Genomic DNA, 18,111 nt, shown 5'->3' with positions numbered 1-18,111 from the left:
TATTTAATCGCGAGATGCAGGTCTTCCAGATTGTTAAATGGTCTGGCCGCTGCGCACTCAAACTATATTATTCCCTCTGATGTGATGTGTCATGTTGTTTAAGATGTAAAAGAAAGTTTCCTTACCACTACCTTGTTGCTAATGCTGTTCTTTGTTCTCAAAGCAGAAATCATCTCATGGAGGGTCATTACAACCCAGGCGCTAATTGCGCCAACTTTACCACCATGGTGTAAACTATGTTTACACCATGGTGGATGGCGGATTTATCGCCCCATTCCAAGGTGAGTGGGGCGGTAAATCCCCATTTCCCATTTTCCCTTCCCCATTCCCATTTTTGCCCCATAGGGCATAATGGGAGTGGGGAAGGTGCTAATTACGCCACCGTAAATTACGGTGGCGTAATTAGCATCATGGCAGGTAAGCACCATGGATTTTAACGGCTGCTAAAAGCAGCCGTTAAAATCAGAATAGGCGTTAAGGGTTAACGACAGCGTTAACCCTTAACGCCTGGGTCGTAATGAGGCCCATGGTGTTGTAAAGACAAAAGTAGGGGAGACCACATTTTAGTTAATACCGCCCCTGGGAAAAAAGTTAAATATTGAGTTCCACCATTCTTCAGTAATGTTTCAAGATCTTGACTATGAACAAAAGCTATTAGACCTAGAGGTGAATGTCCTGATGAAAATAAATTGGAATCTAGATAGCAATCTAGGTGAGAATTAAAGTCCACTCCGCGTTGGCCCAATTCCCATAAAACCTGGGTTAGTCTCTAACGGGGCAGGGGACTAGAAAAAGCAAGAAATCAAGTATTTTTGGGTTGCAGTCTAGTGCAAAGGAGAGGGGGGACTAACAGAGAAAAGCAGCAATAAAATAAGTGAATAAAAATATAGCAAATTAAATTGCATGGGGACAATACTCATGAACTGAATATGGCAATAAGGGCAAGCTACCCTCACTGTACCCGGTGGCAACAGCCTGCGGCCCAAGTTCATAGGCCCATGAGAAGTGAATAACTCATCATTATGGCTATTAGCACCCCAGGTTTACATCCTTTTTAAAACAGGCCACGACGAGCGCACAACCCGTTCTTTAAAAAAAATCCTAATCTAACATGTTCACCATGAAAATGGAAGCCAGACTCCAATCGAAGCCTCTCTTACATTTCCATAGCAGCAGTCAGACTGAAGAGGAGCAGCGCTGTGGTCCTGCAGCCTCTTCAGGTAAGTGGGGGGTGGTGGTGAAGTGGGGATGGACGGGAAAAAAAAAATGGGACAGCACCAGCAGCTCCAAGGCAACTCAGAACATGGGCTCAGTGAGTTTCAGCCCGGGGTCCGAGCAACCCAATTGCTGCACCCGCTCCGGTTGCGAATAACGACTACCACACCCCTATTACATCACTACTCACTCATGTTATGCTTTTTTTAGCTGACCTCTTTAGTTATTCCCTGAATCCATTTAGCTTTGCCACTGCTGCTTTCCTTATGGACTTGTTTGAGCAGGTGCGCAGTGGGTTGAATTGGAAACAGCTGATTGGCGAGGTTAGTATGCCATGGGCAAAGGCCCCCGCATGGTGGATATAACCAGCTTAAACTGGAATGAGCAATGGGACTGTGCATAAGCAGCCAGAAGCCGTCATGGGGGGTCCAACGCCCCCTCAGTGGGATTCAGCAGTCAGGTAGTAGTCATATGACATTATGACCAGAAATGAACACCAGCAAAGGACTATATGAGGATGACGGAGTGTTATATTTTGGTGGGATGGGGGATTAGTGCGCTGCAAGGCCTAGTGATCTTTTCTCAAACGTTTTTAAGTTTAGATTCTGTCAGATGACTAGTGACAAGTAAACAGTAAGATGTCCGGAGGGTGGGTCAGGTTAGTATGATCAGTTCCAGTTAGGTGTAGGTTACCGTTTTCCTTGGCTTGCAAGACAACGAATAAAGATGCCTCTGTTTGTCATAACCCTACATTGATGTGCAAGTGTGTGTTTTCTCCTACACCCTTCACAAAATGCACCCTTGACATTTAAATGGCCAATTGGTAAAATTACAATAGAAACAGCGAGCATTGTACAGCTAAGATGTGGTTCTATAAAATAGTATCAAACAACAAAGGGGTCAATTTGTCTATTGTAAGATAGAGTAGTATAAGAGATGTCTAAGAGAAAGGGTGATACAATACACAGGATTGTGCGGGCAAATTCTAAGACATTGGAGTAAACAGCAGGCAAGTCTGCAGAGAATTAGAACAGATGAAAGGGGCATACAATGTCACATGTATAAAGTGGCTGCTAGAGCTATGCCAGAGAGCAGAAGTGAATATATGTTGTTCTTCCATAAAGCTGAAACAGGTTGTGCACAGATTTTCAGTTTCGTGGAAGGCGCCCTTTTGCCCCTTGTCATGTGGTCCTTGTCAAAAAAATCGATGAAGAACATAATGAATAAACATATTCTCCAGCAATCTACAAGAGATTTGGGGTAAAAGATAGGAAGAGTGTGTCCTACACTTGCAGGAAATACATTATAAGAAGTCATTCAACCACATAATACTGTGAGGCTGTAGGGATAGCATTCCACAAGCTATTCTTTGGAGGTTATTGCACCTCAAATCTTCTCAGGCCAAATAATTGCCAGCAATGGCCACAATCAACCCAACGAAATACAATCCATTGCTCACGTTGATGGCGTATTTGTGCAGAACTCTACATATAGAAATCCTATTGGAGGTAAAGCATTATTCATAGATAAAGACAAAGTCAAAGGTCATCCCATTGGAATACTAATTCTAGCACAAGGGTATCTTCCTGGCGTTCCTCTAGAGAAAGCATGTTACTCACCTGAACGCAGAAGCCTCCCACACTCTCCTTGACTGTATAATTGTGTGCACACGTTCCACCCCAGTCCATACCACCCTTCAGCAGCCCATGCCTCATGTCCTCTCTCTCTTCCATGTTTCTGTTCTGGGAAGAGAACAACCAAATACCCCTAGGTAAACAGTTAACTGCATGGGCATGTACGAGCAGCCCAGGAGGCGCAGGCACAGATATACAAAAACATGGAAGAAACGATTTCAAATATCTCAAAGATGGCAACATAAACTTCATTTGGGGCTATACATCAGCCTAATAGTCCCACTCTCAGGTTAAGGTAGATAAACAGCACAGAAATGGCAGTCGTAGACGTGTTCAAGAGTAGGGCTGCCTTGCACTCTCTAGACAGCACTGAGAAGCTGCTATCTTTTCCCATCTCTGAGGAGCAACTTGTGACACCATCCTCTTATGCTTCAATGTGGCGCTTTTTCTTCTTAAATGCTGAGGTAAGATCAGCAGTTGTGGGTTCAAAATCCTCCCCCTGGAGCCCATGGGATGGTCGTTTCCTTTTCTTTTTGCGGACCACAGTCCAGCTGGTTTCATCAGAGACTGTCTCAGCCACCTCCTCAATGACAGCCTGGACGGCCTCATCCTCAAGATCATCTTCAATTTCCAAGGCAGTCGCAGGGACATCATCCTGCTCCTTCTTGCGTTTTTTTTTCTTTCTCTTTTTTGTGGTGGCCCCTATTATATGCAGGTCCTGTAGCTCTGCACCTTCCTCAGGGTCTGGACCAATCTCAGTAGAGTTTCCCCAATGCACTGCCCCAACATCTTCTTGCTCTATACATGCCAACATATCCACCTCCTCACTGTGCTTTTTATTTTTCTTCTTCTTTTTCCTTTTCTTTACCACATTGCCGCCCTCAGCTGGCTCACTATTGTCCACCTGAGCACCATTCCTTGAATTACTATTTACAGGTGGTGTTGCCCCAAAAGGCTGAAATCTCTGCTTGAGGCCCTCTGGGATCTGTAGTGCAGGGCTGGCAGGGATGGTATGCAGTGTGCTGCCATGCTCACCAAAACTGTCACTGATACTTATGTAGCCCTGGAACGGGGGTCCACAGAGCATCCGGCCTTCCTCTGCTGAAGGTACGATGAGGCGAGAAGCTCCAGTCTCTCTGGGGGAGCTGAAGATATTGTAAAATCGCTTCTTTCCATCATTCTTAACTTTCACAGACTGGAACCCGATCAGAGGAATATTCTTGCTGTTGAAGCTAGGGAAGGAACAGCAACATATTAAAAAGAAAGTTCCGCTTTATAAATGTCATTAAGTTGCTAGGACAAGTGTGACAGTTGAGATGAAACTGTGATGATCTTATACGTACAAAACTAATATTTGAACACTGCATAGGGTTTGAAAATAAGGGGAGCTTGGAGCTATTTAGCTCCTGCTTATAGCCAAGGAGAGATTGGCTAGCGTCACAACAACAGCTACCAGGAGCTACCTCTGGCTCCCCAGGTCAACTGATGCCAAACAAACACATACCTATGTGAATTTAACTCTGTGCTTTTGGGATAATCGATAAACATTAGGACGCACAACATTTAAAGCAGAAGAGATCCTAAATACCAGAAAGAATTATACATTTGCATCTTATGTAGAAGCTGGCTTTGCGGAATGCTATGTACTACCTCGTCATTCCCCAGTGGTAGCTCATGATCACTGGTTAATGCTGGATACCCAGGAGATGCTTTTAGCTCCTGCCCATCCAGCCTTCATTTCGATCCCTAGTGCGTGCGGATTTCTTTTGCATTGTGCAAGTCTGTTTATGTTAGGTATTACAAGTTCAAGAATAGCTACTTTTTTATGTCGAAGAAAGCTGAGCATGCATGTAACCTAACACTGGAAGGCAAACTTTGCCTTCTCTCATGACTACTTGGCTAAAATCACTTTTACAACCCATATACAAAATGTCTGCTCTTCTTGGAATTGCCTTAGGCTCATTTTGTGCATCTTGACCTTATCTAGGTGTACTAACTTCCAGGAATTTCTTAGTATGTTAACGAGGCTGGAAGAGCAAGCATCTCTCTGATAAATGTGAAGAATTGTAAATTATAAAAAAAAAAAGGTTGCGGGCTAGAGTTTCAAAATGTACAGTTTAAACCTGCACTAAAGAGTCTAAACCAACTCCTAGAGAGCCAGAGAAGTAAATGCAAAGGCCCCACCACTACAGACGAAGCATTCTGCGGGAAGAATCTTGCTTACCTGCAGATATTCGTCCTTCTACTAGACTCCAGTTTGATGCCAGAGTTTGAGTCAGCCCAAGCAAAACACAGAAAGGAGCAAACAGAGGCTGGTGCATGTAGGTAAATGGCCCCCTACTATGGAACACCCATATCCCAAACCAAAGAAATCAAGTAATGTACAGATAGTTCAGGAGACAGTCATGTAACACCCAAATGGGTACTGACCATTTTCTTTTGCATAAAAGCAACCAAGTTGCGACAGATGGAAGAGCCATATACCTGCCCAGTTTATGAGCTTGGAATCAGCCAGATCTATGTTGTAATGGCGCTCTCCAAAGAGATAGATCTATATAAATCGGACTCAACTACTGTGCCCAACATCATAAAATAAACACAGAAAAAGCTTCCTTTGGACCAAAGCAATGGTGCACCCTTTCTCCTCGGTGAAGAGGAGAGCCATACTCAAGGAAAGCCTCAAACCAAACGCATTTGAATGTGCACCACAGTAGCACAGTAGCCTTTGTGAACTTTATTGGTAAAAAGCTCTGAATCACACCAACATTAGCGCTTGAATACTTTGGGATATATACGCACTACAAATGGGCAAACATGACAGATACTGCCAAGAATTAAATGAATTGTGTTCAAATAAATCAGCAGAACAAGGGAGATAGTTGCTGGATTTAAAGCCAGACATCTAGGAGAAGAGGATAGGGGTCCAGAGGAGGAGAGCCTATGAGGAAGGAGACATGCACTGCTAGAGTGTACAGCAAATGTGATGCAATGCAGCACAACTAAAAGGGGAGGGAAGCCATGTGTGCAGCAGACTTAGAAGTGGAGGGCATAATCGGGGGCACTGACTTTCTTTCATTATGCAGCATGGGCTGTATTCAATTGGCTCGCTGTGCATTTTAGCACCATCGTGTTTGGCCCGTTTGTTTGCTGTATTCTTTAGGATGAGGACCAATGGTGCAAGGTCTTCTTTTTTCTGAGTTACAACATGTGTACTTAGTTTTGATCCTACATAATGGAAGCAGGCAAGTGGGTGGAAGTGAAGTCAAGGGAGAATGCTTAAATAGGCGGATACATCTTCTATTGGCTAAAAGGCCACCCTTCAGGACAGATATTCTCATGTATTGGGACCTCACTGGGTCCAATCCAAATTACGTGGGTGCTTGACAGACATATTGTTATGTGGCATTTGTGGAATGCTCATCTGCCCCTGTTATGGTCTCGCAGTGCCAATTGCCTCTAATAAGGTAGGATTTACTATGCTAACTCTGATAATCCTGATGTCCATGTCAGGTCAAAGGTTCAGCCAATAGCTCACCTGTTGCAGATGCACTTACCTTGCTGGGTTGAAGTCCAAGGGTGCTTTGATCAGCCAGAGCTCAGTGGAAGAGCTGTTAAGTTTTTCTTTAGTGAAAGACGACACTTGTGTGAAGGGGCATGGGACAAAGTCCGAAGGGCATGCAAACTTTTGTTCTTTTCCTTAAACAAAAAAAGAAACATTTGTAAGTGGCTTTAGGGCATCATTCTACTTAATCCAGCAAAAGATGAATCACAGCCTCACTTTGCAAACCCTCGCTTGTGAGGTGCATGCCACATTTGCATTCAGAAAGAGTGCTCATCAGAGGTTGCTGGTAGGTGTAATCTGGCATACCCCTTTCCCTCGAAGACAGCTAGACTGTGAATAGCAGTGTTACGCCCCACCGTTTGCACACACCTGTGTGGACGGCATCATTTTCAAGATAGCACTAGCAATGACGTGCGCGTGTGGCCAACGAAAGAAATCACATATATTGATTATTTCTAACTGCTTGTGTGCATTGAATTAGTTTGCACGATAGTGAACTGCCCAATAAACTGAAGAGCTTTAAGTTGACACACACACACACCCACCCCTCCAAATCAAGCTAGCTTGAAAATGCAGTACTGAGAACACATACAGTGCACATACCACAGAACAATGCACATGTCACAAGACAATATACATACCAAAAAAAGGACATCCCTAAGTACACATGCCAGACATTCACCCGCACGGTACAGACATTCCAACTATCACATAGTGCACACAAGAAAGAACACTCACTGCGCAACACACACAAAAAGACACACGAGTGGCACAACTGCGGGAGAAACTAGCACAGGCCACACAAAGGTAAAGTACATTCCTACGACTCAGCCCCATAGGTGAGCGAGCTCTAGGACGGATGCATGATGAATAAAAGTTACAAGAGTGTGTACAAGAGTGATTGATCGCATAAAAACATTAGGTTTAAAAAACACATCTCGATAGTTAGTCCACCCCTTTTCTAATAAGATGAGATTTACCCACTTTGCTCTTAGAGATCAATACCAGATGGAGAAAAACAATATTTTTTTAGTATTTTCTGCCAACCCCAGAGCGTGAATGCAGAGAATCAAATCAATGGTTGTTTTTCCAACTGAATAAGGAATCCAAGTGATGGAGATGATCAAATCTAATCCTAGTAACGAATTCTCAATATGTGGCTATTGGGATTAAAACTAAACATACTGGTGGAGAATCTAAAATGTTCAGACTACAGCAAGTGTTGTGACCTGGTTGGCAGATGGAGTACAAGCACAGCCCAGCTGTGAGCCACTTGATGTAGGAAACCAGGTAACCTTTATTTACACATTTACAGTCCATATGTTCCAGTTACTGTTAAAATATACATGACAAAGACCACCCATCAGCCAAAGGGCTCCAAATTGAGATTGTAAAAGCAGGAGCTAAAGGCAGCTCCTGGGTATCCATCATTAACCAGTGACCAAGAGCCAACACTGGGGAACAAGGAGCTAATACATTGCGTACTACAAATTGCACTTCCACATAAGATGGAAAAACCTAATTGTATCTATTATTTATGACCCTTCTGCTTTAAATGTTGTATAGATGTGCCCTAATGTTTATTTCAAGACTGTCCCAAACGCACAGAGTTAAATTCACATAGGTGTGTTTGGCATCAGTTGGCCTCAGGAGCCAAAAGTAGCTCCTGCAAGCTGTTGGTGTCAAGCTAACCAGCCTCTTCTAAGCTACAAGCAGGAGTTAAATAGCTCTTAGCTCCCCTCAATTTCAAACCCTGGGCGATCCTCACACGCTCAGGCCCCAACTGACACCCCCAGAACACTCACCAGCAACAATCACCAACATTCTACTGAGCTGCCAATCACCTCAGACACCAACTGGTCGCCAGCATTATAAGACTAGATTACATTAACACATCATAACATCACCCTTCCTACACAAGTTCACACACACCAAATGAAACCACATACACATCACCCGTTACGTCACAGTAACACACCCCAGGCACACCGCCACAAACTCAACCAATCACACAAAAGCAAAGCACATCCTATCCAAGACTGCCTCTCATGGATCTAGAGCCTGCCACATTATAGCACGAACATCCCAACAGAGGGAAACAATCCAGCAACAAAAACACTACACACTAACAGGTGCAGGGACAGTAGGGGTAGGGAACCACAGGCTGTCACAGCAACAGGACTAGGATGCACCCCCTTTAACAAAGTTTTTTCAATTAATATCAGAGGTTTTTACCAGTGCACCCTAATGTGCTACAACTTCCTAATATACTTACCCCAATCAGTATTTTCAGCCAATCTAGAACGTTTTAAGTAAAAACTGTGCCATTCCCCACCTCTTTGGAACATTAACACTTCTATGAACTTTCGACAACCTTTTAGCACCGTTTCCTGTTTGCCGATGTTCGCGGACATCTGACTTCATCGTGGACTTTACAGACTTTTATAGATCATAGTTCTTTTGTCGGAGGGTGGCGTAGCTCATGCCCTCTGCAAAAGTGTACACATTAAATGGTCAAAAACAGAGGTGGACTAAATCAAGTTTAAGTGCAAAAGAAGGAGTCCACAATAAACATTACTTCATGTAACTACTATAAGGTCACCCTTTAGCCTGGCTTCGGTAGACCTAACCAAGGTCTCTCACCTAGATAGCTACAGTACTCCCGCTTTTCAGGGTTGTGGAAATTGAACAAGACTGTATTGTACACATAGGATATCAACATGTTTCTAGATATATTCCATGTTTTGTGTATCAATTTCTGCACTTGCTAAATGTTGCATTGTTGTGCACTAATTGGTTTTCCTACATGAAGTAATGTTTATTGTGGACTCCTTTGTTTGCACTTGAACTTGATTTAGTCCACCTCTGTTTTTGACCATTTAATTTGTACATTTTTGCAGAGGGAATGAGCTACGCCACCCTCCGACAAAAGAACTATGATCTATAAAAACTTTATTTAAAAAGCAACAGCAATATACAAAGTTGTACTATATTACCAATATTGAGCGTCTGTATACTGTATGGTGTTTCATGATATGGCATAAAGTAGTGTTCGCTGTGCATGATTTTTTGACACAGCTGAATGAATTTGCATTTGAATAATTGCAATTACTAACTACCACAGGCAGGACTACCCCCCTAGTGTCAATCCTGACTCTACAACCTAATGACAGTAGGTGGCAGTCTTCCTTCTATTTCTCAAGGTGTTTCTTGCAGGTAATCCTCATTACTCTTGTCTGCCTCTTCTTCTTCCCAGTATTAGTCGGAAATGGGGAGGGGAGATGGAATGGGATTAATGGTTAATTCCATTTTCTAGAATACTATTAGGAGATCGACAGCAGAGATAGGAATATTCTCTAGATTTGTTTTTGTTTACTGAGAGGGCTTCCCTCTTGTGGCAGAGTATTCCATCTCTCTGATGTTTTATTATACAAACATGGGTCTTGATAGCATTACCTGTGATCTAGATGGGTAACAGATGAATGGATATTAATAGCATGGTCCGGTCTCTGTTGTACTTGAACCGATCTCATGTACTTAATTTTTCCTCCTCTTACTTGGACCATTACATTTGGAGCAACCCCATAAAGGCTTCTGGGACTTCTTCCTCCTCCTTTATTGTGCCGTGGGTATAACGCATCCCGCCTGGGGTACCCCCATGGATACAACCCCCAGATTCCCCTACCTAGGTAATCCTCCCTCGCTTGTCCACCCCCAGGTTTGGGAAACAAAAGCAATGGTCCTCCCCAGGCCACCTGACTAGAGGGTTATTTGGGTTTACATGGGAGAATAGCCCTAGGTTTCTCACAATTGGCACTGACGGTTTAGCTTTTGACTGGTTTCTTTCTTTTTTGTCAGACAGGAAACACTCTCTTGCACTACCTCCTTTTTCTTCCTCCTCTTTTCCTCTAATCTGTAGGGTTCCCCATGGGTCTGCAATTTCTCCTCTCTTATTTAATATCTATTTGCTTCCTCTGGCTAAATGAATTAATGCCCATTGCTGTATATTCCTATTCTTATGCCGACGGTTGTGAGAAACTTGAAGGTGTCTCACTTACTAGTCCCCGGGGATCTATCATCCAGGTGGCCAGGACACAGCCATCGCTATTGGATCCAGTTCCAGGGGGTGGACCAGTGCAGGAGGATCACCTGGATGGAGGGGCTTCGGGGAGTGGAAGTGGGACGCCAAAGGGTGAGATGCGGTATCCACTTCCATGTGACACCTTTTCTCCATCCTGTCCAGTAGGATACTTAGAAACTCTAACCACCCGCCCCCTTTTCCGCCACAAACACTTTCCACACCGTGAGCAACAACGGACTAATATCAGAGCCGTTTACCTGACATGTCCCAACACAAGGGTGAGGCAAAGTCAGGCAATTGCCGACAACTCCACACACCTGACTGCCCTTTCCCTTACCCACTGGGATAAAAGGCAGAGCACCAGAGCACACTCCGAGCAGGGCCGGATGCACAAGGAAGCCACTATTCCAGGACGGCAGTTCAAACGGAGGAGAAAGGCAGCGAGAACTGAAAGGACATCAAGGAGGGAGTTGCTTTGCCCTTTTCAAACCAGACCAGCAAAGCCTTTGTCAAAAGAAACATAAGACCGGGAATCAGGGAACCCTCTCGCACTGATACCCAGGGCGGAGAGACGCAGTTGACATTGTGGTACCGTCCTTGACTCTAGCGGCAAAAGAAATGCCAAAGAGTTCAACACAGCTGGTGAGTCGGAAGAACCTGCTAGTGGGCCGGACTGTGTTAGACTCAAGGTTGCAGTAGCAACATTAAGAAGGTAAAGAGACAGAGGTCCTTTGTGTGCGAACTTGGTACCTGAGATAGAGTGGTCCGGCGCCATGTGGGTGCGTGTCCGAGGTCTCGGACTGGTACCCCTCTCCTGAACAAAGACAGTATTGAAGGAAAATACCGGGACCAAGAGGCCATAGGGAAGGCCGATGTGAGGTGTTAAGGTGGTCATACACGGGTCATGAAAAACCCCTTGTACAATCGAAAGTCCTTGACACGTTGCAAAAGAGTTTAACGATTGTGGAATTGAACTGGTTATTGTGAGTATATACCCCATAACAAAGTGACCCAACGAGACGTGATCGCCCTTCGGAAGTCTTTGTTTAAAGTAGGCAAGTGATGTGAAAGGTCTGAGCCCCGATGAGGGGGACCCGAGTAAAAGGTGGTTGTTAAAAGACATTGAGAGTCTGGAATATTAGCAATAAGGAAATTGTGATCAGAAGGCGATAGTGAACCCGACTGAGGGACATCAAGAGAAAAGTTGTGAAGAAGCTAGGTGAACAACATTTTGACGACAAGTATGAACCCGACTGAGGGATGTCCACAGTGAATGGTTGTCTGAGCCCGATTGAGGGAGGCTAATCATTGAGAGGAGGGTCGGAGCCTGGCTGGGGGGGGGGGATCCAAAGGTGAAGAGTAATCAACCTACGTGAACGATATCAGAGAAGAACTTTTGTTTTGTTGTTTTGGCATATTAGGTCTCTGAAGCAAGAGACATTTGCATGAGAAGAGACATGGGTACAGAAGGCCCTGATATAGTGAAAATGAATTGTGAGCTTGTGCCAGAGAAGCCCAGGAGTGTGCTGTGCTCAGGAGTCTTGCCTTGTCCTGTGCTAAATACGTGGGGAAGGGAGACCCCGGCCATAACATCATTTTGTGAACACTTCTTTGTTTTCTTGTGAACATTATCCCACACTATTTTGTAGCATAGCAGTAAGGATTGGCAATAGGTTTTCTTAGTATAGGCCCTTTTTATTTGACTAGACTCCAGTAGGACTGTAGTCTGATTATTTGATGGTTGTAGCTTGCTCCCATCTCAGATTTAGGTTTAGTTTAGGCGTTTATCCAACCCACTTCACAGTTTAATAAACACCCTTGAACTGTGATCACTTGTGTCTGTCTTGCTTTGATACCATGCCTTTCTTACATGTTTAGCCACTGGTTTTGCGTCTAGATCTTGACCCAGTATATGCTGTCATCCATCTTAAGAATTGCCTTTATGATATCAGAGCCGGATGCAGAAAAACTGGCTTACGGTTAATGCTGAGAAGACGAAAGTTATGGTCCTGGGTGCTGATTCCTGGGAAAGGTTGCCATGGTCAGCTGATTTCTGGCCATCTTCCTTGGGCCCTCTTCCTGTCCCATTGTGTGTGCTGAAACATCTTAGTATAAAGAGTGCATCTTCTCTCTCGGTTAAACCTCAGGTTAAGGATAGATGTAGTGCTGCCCACTTCAAGCTTAAGACTTTGAGAGAAGTTATTCTGTTTGTGCCTGGCTGGTGGTCTCTACAGCTGTAATGGACTTTTGGACTAGTGAAACACTGCCCTATTTGCACAACCAAAAACTGTTCTTCAGCGTTTGCAGTTGGCTCTGAATTCGCCGGCTCACCTAGCTGTGGGGCTCCCTAAGTTTGCACATACTCTGGCTGTTCTTCGGAAGCTGCACTGGCTCTCGATTGACAAATGCATCAAGTTTAAAGTCCTGTGTCTGGTCCACCGGGCCCTCCAGGGACAGGGAGCCTCTTACCCACGTCAAAAAAATGAAAAGATATCTTCCTTCAGGTAATCTTCATTCGGTTGAACTGCACTTGCTTCACATCGCCGAGTTCCGCAAATCTACTGTGGGTGGCAGAGCTATTTCTGTTGCCGCGCCCGTCTTGTGGAAATCCTTTCCTTTATCTCTTCGGAACATTATGGACCACCTGGGCTTGGAAAAGTCCTGAAAACTTTTTTGTTTAATTCTTCCTTGACTCTGCGCCGAGTGGTTTTACCGGTTGTTGGGCCCTCTTCCATGAGGGTCTATAGTGCCAGGATATCTGTTTGTCGTAGTGCGCTCTACAAATTTCATAACATAAGACAGGCAAGTACAAAACTCCTTTATTTATTATGGGCCCAAAAACACACTAGAAAAATGAATCAAGCAGGTAATATCACACAACAATCTAAATATAAAACATATATACAGTCACCTTTGGTTATAGAAATGCACACAATTCACAAACACCTGAAAGGAAGTTAAGTAGTTATGTAATAGAGAAACCAGGTTCACAGAAATAGAAGCCCTAACTTTGTAAGTCCAATCCCTATGTTGAATAGGGCCTTGGGCCCAAAAAGTCACAAAATTCCTTTAGGAGAGGGGACAAAGGTAATACATGTTCCTGTGGTGGTGGAAAATATTCCAGAGGACTTCTCCAGGATTTTACAGTTAAGTAACGTAGTGTTTCTACCTCTTAGAACAGCTTTTAAACTAAATGTTTAAAAATCAAAGGAATGGAATCAAATCAACATTCTTCACAAACTTTTAGAATGGAGGAGATAGGGCCAGCTGTAAGTATTGTGATTACTTCCGCCCTTGCTCTGATTTTCCCACTTGACTTGGCAGGACGACTGGGAGTCAGTGGAGGTAGGTTTTCCCGCTGTTGGATCCACTAGAAGATGCCCGGGAGCTACGGTGCACGGAAGATTACGGTCGGGTCCAGGACCTGAGTGCAACTCTTTCTGAAGAGGAAATACAGCAGGTACCAATGCAGGGTTCTTCAGGACACTAACAGACTGGGATGGCCGGTTCTAACGACAGTCACCGTGCACAGGTGACAGCAGGCGTCTCGCGAGTCGCGAATAAAGACCGTCTTCCAGGACAGGATCCCTTGATGCTGGGAAGCTGGAACTTAGCAGGAATTTGACATGTAGGACTAGCTAGCGACCACCGAAGTATAGAGGAAAAAACAGAACGGCAGCATTTCTGTCGCTGTAGCCCAGTTCAGAGCTGGTCAGTTCACCGGGTGGTCCAGGGACACTTACGAAGGCTCAAAGCTGCAGGAACACGAGAAAGCGTTGAAACTGGTTGGTCCCACCAGTCCAAGGGTCGAAGCTCCTCCGAGGGCCGTCTAAAATCAGGCAGTTGTGAAGGCATCATGAAGCAATACCCAGTCAAAGTTCAAAATAAAACACTAACTTAACTGTCAGGATGGAAAAAGGCCTAACTTGCCCTATGCTAAGGTAGGATTTCCCTACCTAAATGAAACTAAAAAAAGTCTGAGTAAAAGAGTTCAATTTAAGAATCTCTCTCTGTCAAAAACCTATACTTGCCCTCACAACTAAATCTGTACAATGTTTAGGGATGTCAGCAACCAAAAGAAACATTCTTCACCATAAAGTTCTGAGCTTCCTTCAGCTCGCAACTTCCTTTCAACTCCCTTCCCAAAGTGTCCAACATCTCCACAAAAAGTCTCAAAATGACCTTGCTTGGATTCAAGGTGATATAGTTTTAACCAATACTCAATACTCCTTGCCCAAGTTCCAAGTTACACAGTTCAAACACAAAAGAACCTTGAGACTCTGTCCTCAAGTCAGCAAATGTCTCAAGTATCAAGGATTCCCTAGTTTCGTTTGCACAAAAAAAAAAGATTCTCATCTTTCCAGAGTTCAGTTAATTCTGCTTACAAATGTATATTTCTGTGGCTTGCAGCGTTCACACAATTTGATATCCAATACTCCTCCCTTTGGTCTAATTTTAAGGTTCCATTTTAAATCAAGCTTCAGTATACTTTTGTTTTCGCTTATTCTGTAAAGTTACATTCACTTCAGAATTCAGCATACAATGGCTTTACTTGAATTTGAAGTTCCGTTGTCTTCTGGGTTCAACAGGTAATAGTAATGTTTGTTTGCAAAGCTTTTTATTCAGTTCGATATTCAGTAGATATGGGTTTTGCCTGGGATTCATTTTTAATTTATTCCCCTGTTCAATAGTTGTTCGATTTACTTTAATTGACTTGACCAGCACTCTGAGTCTCAAACGTGTTTCCTTAAACACACAACAACTCTGAGGCAAAGTTGTCTTGGCAGTTTAACTATTGACAAGGGCTTACACCTGAGGCTTTCGAAAATGTGCTCTTCTGAGACACACAATCACTCCGATACAAAGTATTCCTTAACAATACAACTGTTCAAACACTTGCACATCGGCTTTCTCACTTGCCAGAAACTCACCGGTCACTTTAACAGTTCTTCCAGCGCGGATCACACAGCCTTTCAGGGTCCCAGCTCCTGCCCCTCAGATACTCCTGTGTGGCCCTCTCAACAGAGGGGAAAAAGCACCTCGCACATAAGGGAACGGGACACGTATCCCTTCTCCACGTTCAGTCCGCTCCATCGAGCCCCAGCTCCCACGCCACGCTTCCACAGACCGCCACGCTCTGTAGTCCTCAGCGCCTCAGCGTGCTGCACATGGCAGACCAAACCGTAGTTTTTTCCCCAGGTGTTTGTCTCTCCTCAGACAAGGTTCCCTGCTGCTTGCACCGGCCTCCCTGTTGCTTCTCCCTGTATTGCTTTCTCCTTCCCATTTTATACACGTGACCCTCTAACAGGTTGCAGGTGTACCTTTCCAATTTGACTTGCCTGACCAGCATAAAGCGGACATGCCTGACCTTCCCAACACTTAATAGGCATCGTCTTCGTCCCAGTACCAAAATGGTAAATTTGTATATTGTTCACTGCTCTCAGCTGCCTCTTCCTCGTCTCAGTATTGTCAAGTGTCACATGAGGGGAAATAAGGGAAGCTGACTTACAATAACCCATAAAGGTCAGGGAAAGGTTAGGTTGATCGTCAATGGAAAAAGGGGATATCATGTCCCGCCTGCGGGTCCCTTATTCTTTCTCACCCTCCTTCTGTGTCTTCGAGGCTTATCATACTCCCTGATGCTACTCTGACCAAAGGAAATGGGGTAACAAAATCCCCCAAAGGCTTTGGGGACTAAGTGTTCATCACGAAATGGAAAGGGGAAATACTGCATCTCACCCGAGGACATTTCGTTTTCACTCCCCAAGAACCCCCCACCCGGGTGATCCACTCTCACTTCTCCAGCCCCAGGATCGGGATCCAAGAGCGATGGCCTTTCCCTGGCCACCTGAAAAGGGCACCCATGGGGAATATGTATGAGGACATCCTCAGGTTTCTCGCACAGTCCAGCAGGGCTTCACTGGGACAGTTGCAGGAATGTTCACCAGGCCTCTCCAGAAGTCGTCCATAGGTCTTCAGTTGGCTCCACAGCAACACAGGATACTTGGCTCAGTTTCTGACCTACCGGAATGGCTGCAGGACACATTTTCCTATCCTAAATTCAGGTGAGTGAGCCAACTCAGCCCTCCATTAGCAAGGATCTGCACCACTGTGGGTCTGAGTCATGCATGCACACTAGACTCACTGGCACCAGTTTGTGGCTTGGAGCCAGACAGTCCCAACCCACTTCCTGGGTCCACACACAAATGGCGTGCACTAGGTTGCGAAAACAACAGCTTTCCTAAGCTAATGCATGACCATATTAGGGATTTTCTGACCGGAGAAGGTAGGAAGAAGGCCAAACAACAAAAAGACCAGAGAACAAGTGAAAAATCTTGTGGCACCGCCATGTTAGGACACTAGCCACCTTTAGTAGCCAAAGTCGGTATGTATGTTCATACAAAAAATATAGCAAAAATTGTAAATGGTTATCTGCTGCCACCAGCTTGTCTTTGGGCACATAAAAAAGTAACCAAAAATATATTTTTTTAAAGTCTAGGGTGATACAAAAGTTACCCCCAAAAAAGGGTGAAGCATAGTTTCCCAGTATTGACAGTCTGAAGGACTAGTCAGTTTTCCCATGACAAATGAGCAAACAGGCCGGGGAAGTGAAGCTTCTCTGTAAAAAATCAGGACAGGCTAAAAAAAAAGCAAAACATCTGGGGTCCATAGAATATGGAGGGAAAATTGCCTAAAAGAGAAATCTTTTCTAACAAAGATAGATAGTGTCCTTCTTAAGACATTCCCTGTGCTCTCTGCTGCAGTTCCATCCACAGGGGCAAAGGAGGGAGAAGCCACAAATAAAATCCTGAGGCCTGATATTGCAAAAGGTCATCCAGTGGTGGAGTGGCTAGAGGTTGTAAGCCAAGACCTTGAAGGCCTGCCTGGAAAATGGTCTAGTTGCCACTAGAAGGGGGGGGCGGGATTGAGGTCCCCTAGGGTCTTATATTCTAAACAACTGCATGATGCAAATGAAAACAGACTGGGTACTTGACGGCATAGACAACATCCAAGTAAGACCCAGCAAAATTCAAGAAAGTTCAAGGACGTAAAAAATCTCATAGATATTAGAGCTTTGCACCATTACCTCCACATCCCTCTTGTGCATCCCTGTATACTTACCTACGAGGCCCATCTCCCCCAAAGGAACCTTTCCCCCCCCCCCTTTTCCCTGCCCTGGAGGTATAATACATCCTACTTACCCATAATCCTCAGTTAAAACATTCCTTTAAGGACAGGAACTGGACATCCTCCCAGAGCGGGGCTCCAGGGAGCACTGTGATGAGCTTCCCTAATGTCTCCTCTAACTCAGCGGTGGAGTGTGGTCATAGTAAAGAATGCTCCTGAAGATTGGATTGAGCAGACAATGGAGGCCGGGTAAGACCCTCTTGGTTCATCTGAGGGATGAGGGGATCCGATAGAGGGCACAGCATTCACAGCGCTGTGCTTTTGAGCCTGGGGATTCCAGGTAAGGGGAGAGATTTCTGGGATGGCTATGAGCGTGAGGAGTCTTCACCTACAAAATAAAGCACTGGTTGCTGCCGCTGGGTAGACATAGGGTGCCGGCATTTTTACCATATGGCACAGGCCGGTTGTTAGGCACTGGCGAGCCACCTTCA

At 44.7% G+C, this 18,111-nt stretch overlaps 1 protein-coding gene across 1 annotated transcript in view; it reads right to left on the bottom strand.

The window, feature by feature from the left end:
• Positions 1 to 3,076: 3,076 nt before the first annotated feature.
• Positions 3,077 to 18,111, bottom strand: part of POLR1G (RNA polymerase I subunit G) — a 49,795-nt gene continuing 34,760 nt past the window's right edge. The window contains exons 2-3 of the mRNA XM_069644685.1: positions 6,404 to 6,545; positions 3,077 to 4,081 (exon numbers count right to left, since the gene is read on the bottom strand). Of these exons, the coding sequence (XP_069500786.1) occupies positions 3,274 to 4,081; positions 6,404 to 6,545 (950 nt within the window). The 3' untranslated portion in view covers positions 3,077 to 3,273. The remainder of the gene's footprint in view (positions 4,082 to 6,403; positions 6,546 to 18,111) is intronic.

The sequence above is a fragment of the Ambystoma mexicanum genome, chromosome 2p (genome assembly GCF_040938575.1).
Source record: "Ambystoma mexicanum isolate Mex_15411 chromosome 2p, UKY_AmexF1_1, whole genome shotgun sequence".
NCBI classification, from domain to species: Eukaryota; Metazoa; Chordata; class Amphibia; order Caudata; family Ambystomatidae; genus Ambystoma; species Ambystoma mexicanum.
This window is presented reverse-complemented; position numbering and strand designations above follow the sequence as displayed.